The 18,201-nt window shown below is 36.1% G+C and overlaps 1 protein-coding gene across 5 annotated transcripts in view; it reads right to left on the bottom strand.

The window, feature by feature from the left end:
* LOC127426643 (calcium-activated potassium channel subunit alpha-1-like) overlaps positions 1 to 18,201 on the bottom strand; it is a 120,580-nt gene that overhangs the window by 28,083 nt on the left and 74,296 nt on the right. For 2 of the 5 annotated variants that reach the window (XM_051673576.1, XM_051673580.1), the window contains exons 9-21: positions 15,399 to 15,490; positions 13,210 to 13,320; positions 13,012 to 13,117; positions 12,804 to 12,886; positions 10,659 to 10,728; positions 10,366 to 10,521; positions 10,180 to 10,289; positions 7,871 to 7,939; positions 6,221 to 6,307; positions 6,026 to 6,102; positions 4,051 to 4,224; positions 2,904 to 2,936; positions 513 to 609 (exon numbers count right to left, since the gene is read on the bottom strand). In XM_051673576.1, the coding sequence (XP_051529536.1) occupies positions 513 to 609; positions 2,904 to 2,936; positions 4,051 to 4,224; positions 6,026 to 6,102; positions 6,221 to 6,307; positions 7,871 to 7,939; positions 10,180 to 10,289; positions 10,366 to 10,521; positions 10,659 to 10,728; positions 12,804 to 12,886; positions 13,012 to 13,117; positions 13,210 to 13,320; positions 15,399 to 15,490 (1,265 nt within the window). The remainder of the gene's footprint in view (positions 1 to 512; positions 610 to 2,903; positions 2,937 to 4,050; positions 4,225 to 6,025; positions 6,103 to 6,220; positions 6,308 to 7,870; positions 7,940 to 10,179; positions 10,290 to 10,365; positions 10,522 to 10,658; positions 10,729 to 12,803; positions 12,887 to 13,011; positions 13,118 to 13,209; positions 13,321 to 15,398; positions 15,491 to 18,201) is intronic. The other 3 variants (XM_051673581.1, XM_051673578.1, XM_051673579.1) reach the window with 3 other exon arrangements.

The raw sequence follows: 18,201 nt of genomic DNA, 5'->3' as shown, positions 1-18,201 counted from the left end.
GGGATTGCTAAGTTGTTTAAAGTGTTTTTTTTTTTTTTCTATGTTTCTATGGAATTGCTATGGTGTTCTGAGTGGTGTGGTTTTTAGAGCTTTAATATGTGGATGCTAGAGTGTTCTGTGTGGTTTTTATAGCATTGCTGTGTGGTTGCTAGGGTATTCTGTGAGGTTTTTAGAGCTTTGATATGTGGTTGCTAGGGTGTTCGGTGTGGCTTTTAGAGCTTTGATATGTGGTTGCTAGGGTGTTTAAAGTGTTTTTTTATATTTCTATTGAATTGCTGTGGTGTTCTGAGTGGTTTTAAGAGCATTGCTATGTGGGTGCAAGGATATTTAAAGTGTGTTTAGCACATTCTTAGTGTTTTTAGAGTGTTGCTTTGAGGTTGCTAAGATGTTCTAAATGGTTTTCAGCATGTCTCTCGTGGCTGCTATGGTGCTGTTGTATGGAGTATGTGGTTGCTGGGGTGTCCCGAGTAGTTATTAACAAGCAGAAACACACTTCAAACTGGTGTTCTTACCTGATTATTTTGGGAGAGCAGGCGGGCGAGTTTCTCATGCCTCCGTTACGTTGTTTTTTCTTGGGTGACAGAGCGGACAGCTGCTCTTCCTCCACTACTGAAACATCAGCAAGAGTGTGACACACTGCAACACTTATTCATTTCCAAACAAGAGTCACACAGCATGAAAACACATACACAGACACACAGACTCAACACATAGAGCAGATGAACAGTACAGAGAATAAAAGGCAAGAAAAGAGTGGGAATTATGAGAGAAAAATGTGACTAATTTGAGCAGCTCTGTCCCTGACATCCCTGTTTAGAGCAACATTATTTTCTCACACAACAATGAGCAAATGAAGAACAATTATTTCACTCTACGTTTACGCACATCTTTCCTGACATAATGAACTTTATCTTATCTGCCAATGGCAGGTGAACAGAAAACATGTACAGTAACAGCCATAAATATTTCTTACCAACCAAGAATTTAGGCCGAGACATTTTGCATAGTTTAATTAAAAATGGACTGTAAACTTACACAAGTTTAGATTTTCTTTCAACAGAAAACTATAAATAATTTTAAATGTATCTCTTAACATTGTGGTTATTCATGAATTTCATTAAGTTACGATGTAGCAATAGTAAATCAACAACTACCGTATTTTCCTTTTGTGTATTTTCGCTTTGTTAGTTTAATCAGTTCTGGAGTTATGACATGATCTTCTTACCTATATAGATTTTTCGACAGAGGTATTTTCGAGGTATTTTCGCATGTCAGGGAAAAAAAATTTGTGAATTAAACCAATGTATTGACTTGCAATAAAAATGTTAAAGGCAAAGTGTCCAAAGCCAATTTTTACGAGTTTTAGATGTTTGGTGAGTGTTCATTTTAGACTCTGCTTTCATCTCTAATAAACTATGGCAAAATATTTTAATTGGCCCGTATGAAAACACGGACTGACTTTGTATATTTCCTGTTAATTCCCGCAGGATGGATCGTTAGTTCTCATGCATTTATCACAATGCCAGGCAGAGTCTTACAGAGTCTGTGCTGGCTGATGCTGGAGGTCGAGTTGTGCCTGGAATCAAATCTGTATTTGACGGGCAGACTACATGCCCGATGCAGGCGGTTGGCATTAGTGCCCGTTCCTGTGCCACCTTGGTGCAGCTCTCTCGTGCTGGTGAGACTGAGTCTGGGCAGGTATGTGGCAGCTGGTGACAGTAGTCTCCCATTACGGTTATTTACTAAGGGCACTGACACTCGGATATCTGGGACCGCAGGGGGCGCTCTGACTGCGGGCACAGCTCTGTTCAAGGTGGGTTTGGGATTCTGGGGCTGGAATGTTGGTTTGAGTTCATCATTTACTGTCAGACAAGAAACATTTATCATCAGACAGAAGAGTGAACAGCAACATTTTATTTTGGGAAATTAAAATAATCTGCACTTCATTACATTCTGCTGTGAAAATATTTTAATGGGACCTATTGTTTACTGTTAAAATTGCATTTAAAATTATTTATTTTTTTCTCTAAAAATTACCTGCATTATTCTTTGTGCAAATTAAACTTCAAAACCTTGGTGAAAACAACACAAACAACAAAAAGCTAGAGCAGTGAAAATTGTTCAGATTTAGCAGGCTAAACTTACATTAATGCCACAGTGCAGCAGCACCATCTAATGTTGAAGAAGAGCAGGTGTCTGCTGCGCTCAATACTAATTAAATATAGTGCTACATACAGTGCATTCAGAAAGAATTCAGACCCCTTCATTTTTTCACATTTTGTGATTTTTTTTGTTTTGTTTTTCTTTTTAATATATTTGCAAAGTTATCAAGAATCTGGGTTTTGCTTTGTCATTATGGGGTATGAAGTGTAGATTGATGTGAACAAAAAATAATAATAATTGAAAGCATTTTAGCATAAGGCTGCAACATAAAATGTGAAAAAAATGAAGGGGTCTGAATACTTTCTGAATGCACTGTACATCTTGCTAATACATGCAAGATTTAAAATGAGAGCAGACATTAAAATTGCATTTTTTTTATTTTTATTTACTACAGCCCTAATGAAGCTTTTTGACAGGATAATCATTATATATTCAGTTATCATTTTTGTATTGTGGATATATATTTTGTTATATGTTATCTGTTGTCCAAATAATATCTTTCGCAGGGCAAAACTTTTTTTTATGATTGCTTGATAAAATGAAAATGATGCAAGGAGTATGTAAACTTAATAAATTAACCAAATACCTTAATTTGCACACATGCACATGCACCAGACTATGTACCACTCACACGCTAAGACATGGATGTGCAGGAAGAGAGGAACGAATGCAGGAAGGAATGAAGGACTAACAGGAAATTAATACACAAATGAGTAAAAATGGGGGGGGGGGGAACTTACTTGATTTGATGTATCCATTATAGTTACTTTTAGCTGAGAAAAATGCAAAGACAGCATGAAGTTAAAATGAGACATGTGGAACAATGTGGAGATGAACCAGTGAGCAAATGCAAATAAATCCTGCATTTTTCGTACAATACTGACCATATTCAACGACTCAAAGAAAACAAAAACTATAAATTAAAACTTTCCTCAGGTAAATAACCGTGAGGCACATGGGAGGACAAACACAATGATGGAGCTTTGTGTCTTTTAGTCTATGGCTAATATTTATTTGCTAGTGTACTCCTAAGTTGACCACATACATTTTCAACTTTTCAATAGTAGCCCAAAAAGCATGCACTGATGCATACTTCGATCACTTTAGGTATACTTACAATTTTAGACCTACTATGATTTTACCTGGCTAATTCTAATCTCAAATACTACGTTTGAACAGACAGTACGTGATTTGGGAGACATCCGTTGAGAAAACAACTACAAAAGCTAAATTGTCTGCCAAGACAACTGTTGAAACAACATCTTAGACCAGCCTAAGATGGTTTGCTGGTCTTAGCTGGTTTAAGCTGGTTTATCTGGTCTCCTAGCCTGGCCAAGCTGGTGTTTAGCTGAACTGTCAGTCTGACCAGCTCACAAATTACCAAAACCCCTCTAAAACCAGCAAAGCAGACCAACCTAACCAGCTTGGCCAGGCCGGGAAACTATCTATTCTTAAAGAGGGACCCATCTATGCGTCATCCTCCTATACAGACATATATAATTCTACAACTGACTTCCTATGTCAAGAGCTGTGTTGGATACTACTCTTTTTACTCACATCTCTGATTACTAGCATGCTTTACCTACAAACAAGGCAAACAATACATTTAATGTTCAAATAATAAAGACCGATTGCTGTTTTATTGCATGAATATTCCAACACAGCTGAATGTTATCAAAAGCAAGTTTTAATGCATCGCAAATCTAAACTTCTAAACTATATCATTACAATACATTTAGCAAAGACAGCATGCAGGAGACCATGTCTACCACACAGACGCATCACCGAGCAGCAGCCTTCACCACATCAGATGCCACTACTACATGGCACTGCACCAGCCAGAGTGCACAAACACAGGCAGGTGGTACAGGGGAGGCGTTCACTTACAGTAGCGTAAAGTAGTTGTGTTATCATACAGAGAGACAGGAGAGAGGGGGAAGCCACGATGCAGGACCTCCAAGTTACTAGAGACACTTTCTGACATGCACGAGCAGCACCGTTCTGCCCCACTGCAAGCTACACAACATGCCAGCCGCATTCTCTTGGAGCCGGATCTCTTGGCTGGGGGTCATGGAAGGGATGATAGGAGAATAGGAGGACAAGCATGTTAATGGATGGGGGCATTACAGTATGCATTTCCCTACCAGAAGCTGAATATCGGAAAACTAGAGCGGGCCTAATACATTACCTTGCGGTACACCTTTACAAAAACATGTCTGTTATCAAGTTATATGCAATTCTGCAATGGCATCAAATCTTTTACCTTTTTTACTCACTATACATGAGCTCAAAATGTTCAAGTCATGTTTTAATACATTTTTATGTTTCATGGAAAATTCTATTTTAGAGATGCATGTAAACCATGTAATTACATGGGGTTGAATGAGAATGTGTTCAGTAGCCAAGCTTCTGCAACTGTATATTTTCTATATGATGTTGTGTATTGCTAAAAACACAAACATAAGTGCCCAGATTTTGTAACTAGTTTCCACATTATATTAATGGAGGGAATAAGAGGCTGTGCAAGTCTATATCAATAGTATTACAAATCAAGAAAATATAATCATTGTATCTGTCTGAGACATTATATACATTATAAGATAGCATAGATTTATGATTAATTATCATTAAAAAAAAATGTAAATAAAAAAAAACCTTGGTACTGTTTGTATATAATTTAAACTAAAATATTGGGGGTGTTAGGACAGTCAAAAGTAAAGTAGTCTCCTGTTGATGATGCAGCGGAGGACAGTGGGTTGATGGGAGATGTAGTTTTGCATTCACACATGCAGCGGGCTCATACAGTGGCATTCTGCAATAACAGAGTCATTACTCACAATACAACACTATCAGAGGGAGGGGGTGAGGGGATGGTCACAGTTCCACCGCAGCAAGAGAGAGGGAAAATGTGAAATGTGTTGATTTTTATTAAAATCGTTTGCTGTAATAAGAGTCTCTGGTGGAGGTAACAACCTTTTCCATTTCAGAAGAGGGTTAATAATGTTGGTGTAAAGACTGAAGTAAATACAATTGTCATTTTGGAGCTTGACAGCTCCAGTGAAAAAAAGAATAAAAATAAAAAATAAAAATACACAGACCAGGATATTCTTTAAAAATTCACTTTTGATGTTCCAAGAAAGTAAATGATGGCAATGAGCCTGTTTACATGCACACCAAAATGCTGGTTACTCCCAAAAATCAGCTTATTTAAAAAATCGGACAAATCAAGACATGACATTTGAAGTGCATTATTCTCTGCTTTTGACGTCAGACTGTCAAACAAGGTGTTTACATGCAACGCAAAATCGGCGTAATAGGTAATAATCTACCTGTGTCGATCGGTTTATTCTTACGCCGTTTATGACCTCACACCGATATAGGAACACCATTTAATGCGTTTACGTGACCACACACATTGTTGGCTTGTTAAGCATAATCGTGTAAGAACGTGCATGTAAACATGCTCAATCTTAATTTTAAGGTAAATAATTTAAAGAAAAGTTAATAAATTTCAGTCAATTTAGGATGCAATCAATTAATAAAAATGTAATGAATTGTGAGCATAAATAAATAAGGCATGACATTTATGAAAAACTAAAATTGACATGAAATATGCTTTGAAATGAAATACAACATGCATATTGTACTAATATATTTTACACCTTATTTATTAATGCTAAAATGTCAGTGTATTTGTATTGCTTGTTTTGTATTTATTGCATGATAAATTTATTTATTTTATTTTTTACATATACATCTATCCTTTCCAGATAGATAGATAAATAGTTAATTACATAGACAGATAGATAGATCATTACACCAGAACAACTGATGTAATGCATCTCCTGCTGTGAAAACTTACATCGTTTGCATCCACATTTCTTGATGCGTTTGGGGTCTGTGATGTCATCGTGACAAGCTTTACAATAGAAAAGTGCCCTAATGGAGACAAAACATCCATACAACATATAAGCAGATATAATGTGAATCTAAAGTGGATATGTAAAAGACAGCATACCGTCTAAGAAGCACAACACAAACTCTATAATTTCCTAACCTCTTGACCTCTTTGGCATCACTGGCAATGAAGAATCCGAGCGTGCCCTCCTGCATCTTCACGTGATTTCCCGGGTTAATCAGCGTGCTGCAAAACACAAACAACACTTAAACCACAGAATGTGATTGCATATAATGACCCTCTCCAAAACATAAACGTTCACTTATGACATCATTTATTCACTTATGAGGACGGTACAGCTCATGCCACACTTTGAAATGTAACAAAACGTTAACTCTGTGTAAACCATTAAACATTCACATACAGATAACAACTGTAACAGTAAAAAAAAAGGATGCATACTGGAGAAAAAATGTATAAAGTTTTCATTGAGCACAAGAGTACAGTGACCAAAAAAAACATAAAACACCCAGAATACAAAAAGCAACAGACTGCAGAGAGGGCATGCATTTAAATGAAGTCTTTAAATGATAAAGAAGTGAAACTATAATATTTGTTTGTCGAGGTAAATGTTAGTCATGTCTAGAAAAATGTAACCTTTATTATTGTTTTAAGATGACACTTGCATGCAAATGTAAAGTGTCGGCATTCCGAGTTAAATGACGTGCAATAGTTCAAACAAAATATTAAATTCTGTCTAAAATCATTCCAAACCCGAATATCCTTCTTTTCTCCATGAAACACAAAAAGAGATGTTATGCAGAACGTCCAAGACTTTCGATAGCTTTGTGCGAGGAACAAGCCGGAATTTATTCTACTCAGCCGTAGCACATAAACCTCATACGAGTTAACTCTCTTTAAACTTGCAGGGTCGTGATTGGTCACATGGCTCCAGAGAACCAATGGTGTTTCCAATCAATGATACTGCATTACATCTCCTTTTGTGTTCCACAGAAGATAGAAAGTCATATGGGCTTGGAACGACATGAGGGTGAGTATATGATGACAGAACTTATTCTACTCCTTTAACATTTAGCGCTATCCACTGCATAAATGTGTCATTCTAAATCATAAAATAAAAGATTTGTTCACAGAAAAATCATGATGTGAAAGGCAGTCCGATAAACACTTCTGCTGAAGATAGAACAGTACCACGTTACGACCAGCCGTACACAAACTGAATATATCCCTTGAAAATCTACACAGTCTAAAATAAAAGTTCACAATGTTTCAGGGACATACGAAAAGTTCATTTTCAAGAGAATGACCACACCTAATGAAACTTTAAACAGCAATAAGTTCATACCATTTTCCACCCCTGTGTAAAACAAACACACAAACAGCAAACAGTGGCAAATGAGACAAACCTCTAAGTGCCGGATTAACACGATGCAATAAGCATTTACACAGCTTACAAGAAATTTAGAGTTAACAACGTGTTAACATGTTCCTTGAAATACAAGAAGCTGTACACATCCAGTGGGGTGCAAAAGTCTACGACGACATTGAAAATCAAAATACTAAACTTTTTACTCAAATTGCTTTGGTGAGAAAATAATTTGCAATGAAATTTGTTTTATTGAAACAAGAAAAGATTGCTAAACAGAAGAATTTTCACCCCATTGTATTTATTCATTTATGTCAGGATACTGAACCTTTTTTAGGACAAGTGAGAGTTTTATTATAATAATAATAATAAGTATTATTATCATTATCATCATCATCGTCGTAAATGAAGAGCAGACTGACCTGCTTTCTCTCTGGTCTGATTTATACTCGATGGCAATCAGCAGAAGTTTCAGCTTCACATAACAGAGCCTACAGAGAAATAAAACAGGGATCAAAAGGAATTTAACGATTCTGATTCTAGTTTCTAAATGATTTAATTAACATTTAAGTACTTTTAAGTAAATAATAATTGCTCCTAACCATATGCTAAACAAAAAACTCTTTTTCTGTAACATACATTATTTTAATGTTTATATTTAACCTCCTGAGACCCCCGTGTGACTGCTAGTAACTAGTAGCACCTAATAAACAAGCCAAAAAAATAATAATAATAATTTCTAGAGCAAATAGATTCCCTAAAAAAAAAAAATATGTCCACATATGTGGACAGCGGGACTAAGTTGTGAAATGTTGAATAATACCAAGCTATAGAAAGTCAGATTTTTGTTCAAATAAAATTTTGCATTATAAAATTCTGAATCTATGTACTGATTATCATTGTCTCATGTGTGCCAAACATGTTGAGTGTTCCAAACATCATCTGCAGCCTGAAACTGAACTTTTGACCAGACGTTAGAAGTGAATGTACTAGGCTGCGTAGGGAAGCTATAGGATGCTCCCTTGCTCCTTAATTAGTGAATGACTTAACCTCCAGTGTGCTGTTTGTCTTCACTGGTCTCAGAACAGTTTGAAATGCACCCTATTTTCATCTTAACTCTGTATACAGCCTCTGAAAGCAACATTTTCCGTCTTTTGGATACGTCCATTGATCCTCAATGTGATAATGCACAGTGAATGTAGGTTTTTATGGAAAGTTAGTCCTATTGTCCACATATGTGGACATTGTGTTTAACAGCATGCCGTTTCGCTTTAAATCAATGCAATTTTTAAAATGGCGTATCGGATGAAACTAGAGACTCTAACCTTTTGACTCAAACAGGTTTTAATGTGAAAACTTCAGCTGATTTCTTACCAGATGTAGTTATGCTGCCGTCTCTCAGAAAGACAAACTCAGCTGAGACTGGCATCATGTTTTTTTGTCACATGACTCGGTGCGCTGAAATTTGAACCCTTTAATGACAGCATAGATTCTCCTGAACTGAGATCAGCTGGTTTAAAAAAAAAAAAAAAAAAAAAAAGCATAGCCTATAGCGAAGCCAAAACGTAATGTCCACGCATGTGGACGCGGGGTCTCACGAGGTTAAATTGAAGTGCCATTACAACAAAACTCAATTCCATGTTTTATGGTTATCTTTAAATTAGGGTTGTCAATCACTTAAAATTGTTAATCAAATTAATTACATGATATGTCGATTAATTAAGCAAATTAATTGCAATTAAGCGCATATATAAATATTTGAAATAAGCTCTCAAATAATAATAATTCAATATAGAATGATTAAATAGTTATAAATCGTTACATCTAAATAATTATCGATATAATATATATTAAAAATATAATAATTCAGTTAATTTAATGCATTACAGTATTGTAGCAGACGAGTAAATCATTGGTGAGACAATACAAAAAGTGACTTTAGAAGGCAATTTAATGTTTATTTACATATTATTGAACATAAGTCTATCTTTTGTCAATTGAATATGTCAATCTGTCCAAGATAGATTTATTATAAGGGCTTTTCTAAGGACGCGTCAATGTACACATGCGTCAGACAGATGCTTTTGGAGCGTCTCACTTTGGTTGCGTCACGTCATTAACACGCTGTATCAAGTGTTGTGTCAAAAACACGTCTCGAGATCCCTGCATTTGGAATTGCGCTCTGTCCCAGCTGTGTTTGAACGCAAGAACGCATTTTCTCATCTTGTTCAAGCCTGAGTTTTTGTTGCCTATACAGCTGGAGTTGTGCTTACTGCCCCCTGCTGAAAACAGGAGGTACTTGAAGCTTGAATTGCTCCAATGGGAGGAACATTCCATATTATGGTCCGGGGACATGATAAAATGCATTAGTTTCAATATAATGAATCGCACTGAATTAACGTGTTAAATCAACAGTGCTACTTTAAATACACATTTTCATATGAACTACACTGATTTATGGAAACACTAATACGTTTTCAGCTGAAAACTCCCGTTTCCTAACATCCTTATTTTGCAAAGTACAGTATGCGGTACTAAACATGTGGAGTGGAGGAAAATGCCGTTCTAGTGTGAATGAAAGGTGCAACTTTAGCAGAATCCATGTGTCTTTTTGACCGATTCATTGACAGGCTCGTAATAGCCATTTGCTTGTAAACCGTTCAGATTCACGAAAAGAACATGACCCAGCTCTGAGCTAATCACAACTGCTCACAACACACTGCATACTTACTCACAAACCGTGGGGAAAGACAAACCCACAAAGGCACTGGACAGATACTCCGTGTACATTTCATTGGCTACTCCCTCTAAATAATACTTCTGCCACGTGTCCTCTTCAATCTAAAAGAGAGAAAGTTTCATATTCAGCATTTAAAAGCATTAGTGTTTTGCTCCAACTGTTTGGACGTGCACCGACCTTAATGTACGATCTCATGGAGAAGAGGTTTGCCAGCATGGTGGACAGACCCTGTGCCAGGCAGCTCTGAGCAATGAAGCCCAACTTCAGCTCGGCCAGACAGATGGCATCATCACCCTCCTTCCAGTTCCAGCTCGGGATGTTGAGAAGATGAGCCTGGAAACGAGAAGCTCCTGTTGAGTTTATCTGTAAATGACGACTGAGAGTGATGAAATAATGTGTTTTATATGATATGGTCTGATATAGATCAGCTGTTTGAGGCTGTAGGTTCCGGGTAATGTACAAATTCTCACCTTATTGTGATACTGCAGCATCTGAGTAATAATACGGATTTTTGGATGGTAGTTTTTAATGGATATTACCCTATAAAAAACACACACACACACACACACACACACACACACACACACATAACACTTTAAATGAAAGATCCGCTGAAATCCAGCAAAGATTGTGTATATATATATATATATATATATATATATATAGTGACTCCGGGTGGCGGAGGACGAATCTCAGTTGCCTCCACGTCTGAGACTGTCAATTCGTGCATCTTATCACGTGGCTTGTTGAGCGCGTTACCGTGGAGATATAGCACGTGTGGAGGCTTCACGCTATTCTCTGTGGCATCCACGCACAACCCACCACACGCCCCACTGAGAGCGAGAACCACATTATAGCGACCACGAGGAGGTTACCCCATGTGACTCTACCCTCCCTAGCAACCGGCCAATTTGGTTGCTTAGGAGACCTGGCTGGAGTCACTCAGCACACCCTGGATTCAAACTCATGACTCCAGGTGTGCTAGTCAGTGTCAATACTCGCTGAGCAACCCAGGCCTCCTTAACCGTTCTTTTATTTTGTTCTAACCGGTTACCATTTGTAAAGGAGGCCGTGGAACTTCTGAACTCGGACGAAAAAATACAGTTTTTGCTCAGAACGAATCAAAATGAAAAACACTTCATTTTTAGTCCCTGCAAGTGATGTTTGAAAAAAAACTATTCAAGGTAAATCTCACTTTTGAGCAGAATATTTATATAGGGCATCATTTCCAATATAGCTGTAATTCTCACATCCAGCACAAAATTCAATTAAACACAAAACTGAATTTGAGATGTGCTGGGAATGAATTTACATGACCTGAATGACATAAATCTCCTGCGATGCATGAACACACACTGATGGACATTGTTAGTAGACAAATAAAAAATAAAAATAAAATGAGTGTGTTTTTTTTAACAAGACTTTACTTTCTAGAAATCCACAGTTTCATAATTTCAGAATTAACTTAAATAAAATATAACTGTATATTATAAAATTTGAAACATTTACAATCTGCCTTCATTAGACATTAAAGGGTTAGTTCACCCAAAAATTACAATTCTCATCATTTACTCACCCTCATGCCATCTCAGATGTGTATGACTTTCTTTCTTCTGCAGAACACAAATTAAGATTTTTAGAAGAATATTTCAGCTCTGTAGGTCCATACAATACAAGTGAATGGTGATCAAAACTTTTAAGCTCCAAAAAGCACATAAATGCAGCTTAAAAGTAATCCATATGACTCCAGTTGTCAAATGAATGTCTTCTAAAGTGATACGATCACTTTGGATGAGAAACAGATCAATATTTAAGTCCTTTTCACTATAATCGTTTACTTCTGGTCGCTCTCCAATGCGCGTCCATAAGGGGAATCAGTTCATGCTGCCCCATGTTCAAATGAAAGCAAAACCAATGAAGCTTGTGAACAGCGTTCGAGCTGCACTTCCGGTTGTATTGTGTCAGTTCTGACATGAACATGCCAGTGTGTTTACATCAAGCGAGAGGCAGTGTGAACTGATTCCCCTCATGGACGAGCATTAGAGATCGACCAGAAGTAAACAATTATAGTGAAATGGACTTAAATATTGATCTGTTTCTCATCCAAAGTGATCGTATCACTTTAGAAGACATTCATTTGACAACTGGAGTCGTATGGATTACTTTTAGGCTGCATTTATGTGCTTTTTGGAGCTTAACATTTTGGTCACCATTCACTTGCGTTGTATGAACCTACAGAGCTGAAATATTCTTAAAATATTCATTTGTGTTCTGCAGAAGAACGAAAGTCAAACACACCTGTGATGGCATGAGGGTGAGTAAATGATGAGAGAATTTTTATTTTTGGGTGAACTATTCCTTTAAAATACTTGTAGATAGCGCTAACACAAGACTGCCCTGAAACACAATCTGACATTAAGCATATAATTTTTAAAATATCAGTAAACGCTTAAGTTTGGCAGCCATAAAATACTAAAACTAAAATAAACAAACTAGAAAAATCTGGAAAAACTCAAACTATACTAAAACGAGCAGTCAAAGAGTGCAAACTAATGCAAACTAGACTAAACTGGAATGACCAATGAAAAATAAAATAGGTTAAAAAACAGTCGTACCTCATGATATTGGACGCATCCTCCGCATCGGGATCTGCACAGTACTTATTGGCTAAAATTAGACACGCATCAGCCGACTCAATCTACAAAAACATAAGAGATTTCATGATCCTTATGTGCTGCTGTCATGTTAATTGGATGTAATCCAAGCAAACATGTGGATACATTTTATACGGGATGTAAAATGAAACCAGACAAAGCCGTGTACCTTGACTCGGGCGAGATCATGGGGGTTTAGAACGGATCCCTGGTAAAACTCCACCTGTGTGAAGTGTCTCTTGAATAAGGCTTCCAGCTCAAGATTAGGGGAAATACTGCAACACAAAACAACGCAGTGAGACTCAAGAAACGCTTTTGTCAATAATACACAATAAGTATCCACACATACTTGTACATATATACTTACTTATGGAGAAAAACTATTTCTACATTGACATCATCCCTGTCCTTGTGTAGGAAGTCTTTAAGGAAGTTGGAGACGCTCTCCAGTGTGATGTGACCGCAGACCACTATATGCCTGAGAAATAACGGGCGAGTTATCATGAATAAGAGTCGAACAGGAACTGCACGTGATTATCAGGAGAGAAAACACCCCAGACCTTCAGTCACAGAGTATCTTCTGTGGAACAGCATCTCTGATATTACAGGATCAAACATAAGCCATACGGAATTTATGTTTTACATAACAATTGCAACATCTTAAAATGGAATGTAAAATGAAACAATATCAGAATGTTACAATCTGTAACATTTAAATCATGAGCATGTGTGCTAGTTGAAAGTCTGGACTGGAGTGGGTTTTCTCTGGAGAAATTATGTTTTTTTTTAATGTTTTATGCTATAGGAGAGCAATGACAATAAATCCTAATGGGTTTGCAAGCTACAACAGCAACGCAGTGCCATTGTAACACGTTTTCACCATCCAATCAGTACTTTTATTCTGAATATCCAGCTTTACTCAGAAACACCTCAGATTGCGGAAGGAAAATGACATTTCCTGTTGACTACTTATTTCGCAAGAATGCAGATCTTCATTATTGGTTCTGATATGGATAATCAAATCAATTCTTGCCTAAAAATGTTTGTTTAACTTTGAAAAAACAAGCATGTCCCATATTTAGTACATAAACTATAAGCTACTTTGGTTGGTGTTTAATTAACAGCAGGCTCACTTCTTTAAGTGATTTTAAATACTGTGAAAATGATGCAAAATGACGTTTTATTTACAGTAAATATGTCTAAATGAAACATTAAAAAGTCAAAATGAACTGAAAATAGTTATTTCCTTTGGAATAAATTATTAGGCCCATGCTATTAGCATATTAGCATTTTGTTTAGTTACATATAAATATGTTACTAAACAAAATGCAAATATGCAAATTTTGTTATGAAATTTAAATGTGTAAATCTTAAAAATTATATATATATACTATTTTCATAACAAAATTCAATCAAATGAATTGTGCAATATTAAAGTATTCAAATATTTTTTGAGTGTATAATACAGTAAATACAGTATAATTACATGATTATTTCCTTCTAAAAATAAAGACGAAAATTTTTAAAACGTTCAACGCTGAAAATACAAATAATTGTCTAATCTTCATTGCTGGTTTTAATAAGGAAAATCTATTAAAAAGGAAGGAAATGATCTATTCTTGCCTAAAAATGTATGTGTTTAATTCAGAAAAACTAGCAAGTCCTATATTTAATACATTTTATACATTAGTTAAATTAGCAGCTGGTTTTCAATGAACTACTGTGCAGTTATTTGAGTGATTATAAATATACTGTGAAAAATATGCATATTTCTGCCGTTCTATTTACATACACCTAAATGAAACATTGCACCCCAATGTTTACATTTTGTCTAGTAACAATGTATACTTGTATAAAAGAGCATATACTGTATGTATACTAGTATATAATCTAACATCTGTATATAAAGAGTATATATTACATAGTATAATTACATATGATTTTTCTGAATAAAGACGAAAACATTTCACATTTTCGATGTTCTACATTTTTTTGTATGGGCATTTTCTGCTCCCTCATTTTCAGTTTCGAAGGAATTTTAGGTGCCGCTCTTCAATTCTGACTCTGGCCTTAATTGCTCATAGATGCAATTTAAAAGTGTTGAATTACTAAAATACAGCCAAATAAAGAAACAACATTTTGCTTTGCTATAAGCACACACCACTTACAACCACTGATGCACAGAAAAGCTCAAGTGTCACATGAAAATAGCGCAAAGCGATGAGCAGAACACCAAAAGCAATGAGATGATGTGTGCCATCTCACCCCAACCCTCATAATACTATTTCCTGTGGAGAAGCACCTCTGACATCACAGGAAGAACAACAGCAAACTTCCTCTGAGGTCAGAGTCTGACCTCGTCAACATGAATCTGTTCATTCGGTTTCATCGTTTGACTTACTTTCTTCCTCGAGTGGAGTTATAACTGCCTCCATATTTCTTCCGATTAAGGATGAGAGCAGCGATTTCAGGCACGTAGCGAGCAAACATTGCCTATGCATGGAACAGAGAGTGAGACGGGCATGCAGGCGGATACAGTTTAACCACGGTACTTACTTTCTCCCATTTACTGCACTATACGAACCACCATATTTCTTGCGGTTTCCTATTAACTCTATGATTTCAGGAACGTAGCTGGCAAACATGGCCTGGAGGAGGAGACAGGAGACACAGGAAAGAAGAGGGTAGAAGAGGGTTCTGATACAAGCAATAATAGAGGCTTAAAGGGACAGTTCACTGTCATCAATTACTCACCCTCATGTCGTTCAAAAACCATTTGACTCTCTTCCGCAGAACACAAATCTTGCATGCTATCATATCATTATCATTATGATCATAATTGAGCTGTTTTAATTCAAACTAAATTGCTTATTTATTTATTTATTTCAAAGACAGACAACACCTGTACAATGAACTTTCCTAACGGGTTAATTACCTCACTCAAACTCGTCCTATATATATGAGATTAATCACTATATCCACAACATAAATGTAATATTACATCTCACATCCGCACAGACAAAGAAGACAATGAACAGGTGAACTTGAAGTTACGCACTGATTAAAACGCATAACTTCCGTTGTGAATACGCCATTGAAAAATACTCATGAGTCACTTCTAAAAGTACTACATAGTACTACTACAAGTATTCATTATATGCCATTATTTCAGGAGCTTTCAGGACAATTTTCTCATGTTGTTTAATTTTACATATTAAACATATTCATCAAATGTGACATGATGAAACACTGACTAAATTTAAAGGACTTTTAAATCAAAAGACATGACTAAATAAAAAAAAATCTGAAAATGAATAAAGTTGCTACTTTCTCCATAATGAAAGTCAATGGGGACTGGGGCTGTCAAATTTCAAAACAACATGCATTGCTTCTCATGCACTAAATTCCAAGTCTTTTGAAGTCACATGGTAGCTTTGCATGAGAAACACTTATTTAAGCTGTCAATCACTGAAAATGTTCCCCACCGCCGAAGCTCTGGAATGCATTACAAAAGTCTTATGGACTACAAAACATTGAGTTATGACTCAAATTGTGGTCTGTTTCTCACATATGGCTTTAGGAGACTTGGAATGTAAAGCATGGTCGCATGGACTACATTTATGGTGGTTTTATCACCACGTTTTTTCAATTGGGAGCTTGACATCTCGAGTCCCCATTAACATTCAGAATATGGAAAAGAGTCACCACAATATTTTTCAAAACTTCTCCTTTTATGCTCCACAGACGAAAGAAAGTCATAGGCAGTTTGGAACACGAGGGCGAGTAAATGATGACAGAATTTGTATTTTTGGGTGCTCTATTTCTTTAAGCATTAAAGACTGAAGTTGCCACTTTTTAAAAAATTCAGAAAGTTTGAATATTGTAACAGTGTCAGAATACTGGTGTCCATGCATTACAAATATGTCAGAGGCTGGAGGGTTTTATGTTCAAAGTAAAAGCATTATGTTTGGACAAATATCCCAGTTTTAAGGGATATCAATGTTAAAAAGAAAAAGAAATCCAACAGTTGAGATTCGATCTAAATGTTAAGAGGAAAAGAATGATGCACGGGAGGAAACCTCAAGAGCCATGTTTAGAGCAAACAAACTCTTATGATGGGTTCATATGAACACATCTGCCACATGTAACAGAGCCACACAAGTCAAATATGAAAGCCAATCAAACATTGGACTACTAGTTAACAATCCTAAAGGCTGCGTACTGTATGTCCCAAGCATTATGCATTTGGCAAATAATAGAGAAAAACATGTCCATGTAAATAACTTCACAATCCCTGTTGTTTTTACAAGGTTTTTTTCAACAAGTTGCCTTCTTTACAAACTACTTCTCCCCAATTTGGAATGGCCAATTCCCAATGCACTCTAAGTCCTCGTGGTGGCGTAGTGACTCGCCTCAATCCGGGTGGCGGAGGATGAATCTCCGTTTCCTCCGCGTCTGAGACCGTCAATCCGTGCACATCTTATCACGTGGCTTGTTGAGCGCGTTACCGTGGAGAAGTAGTGCGTGTGGAGGTTTCACGCTATTCTCCGCGGCATCCACGCACAACTCACCACACGCCCCACCGAGAGCGAGAACCACATTATAGCGACCACGATGAGGTTACCCCATGTGACTCTACCCTCCCTAGCAACCGGGCCAATTTGGTTGCTTAGGAGACCTGGCTGGAGTCACTCAGCACGCCCTCGATTCAAACAGGGGTGATAGTCAGCGACAGTACTCACTGATCTACCCAGGCCACTCTAATACATTTTTTAAATTAATGTATATACGTTTTATACGATAAAATTAGCTAATGCATAAACAATATATATTTAACGGCATTTATTAATCTTAGTTTATGATAATGTATACGTTTAATTGTTTATTGTTAGTTCATAATGAAACTTTTATAAATTAACATTACCTAAGATTAATAAATGTTATATATATATATATATATATATATATATATATATATATATATATATATTTTGTTAATTCATGATACCTAATCTATTTACTAATATTAACAAATGGAACTGTATTATAAAGTGTTACCCAAAACGTTGGTCTCAAAGCCAAATTACTTAAAATTACATCATTAAATAAATAATTAAATATTTAAATGAATAATTAAACGTATCATAACATTATTAAATTAATCATTAAATCATTGTATTTCACTACAATTAAACAAAATGTATTGATTTGGGGACATTTATTGATTTATTTAGTGATTTAATATATTAATTCAATTTTTTTTAAATTTTTTTTTAATGATTTCTTTAAATATTTAAATATGTATTTAATTTGGCCGTTTATATTAGAGCAGTAACCTCATAACGCAAAATCATAAGCA

Source organism: Myxocyprinus asiaticus, chromosome 36 (genome assembly GCF_019703515.2).
Source record: "Myxocyprinus asiaticus isolate MX2 ecotype Aquarium Trade chromosome 36, UBuf_Myxa_2, whole genome shotgun sequence".
Taxonomy (NCBI): domain Eukaryota; kingdom Metazoa; phylum Chordata; class Actinopteri; order Cypriniformes; family Catostomidae; genus Myxocyprinus; species Myxocyprinus asiaticus.
This window is presented reverse-complemented; position numbering and strand designations above follow the sequence as displayed.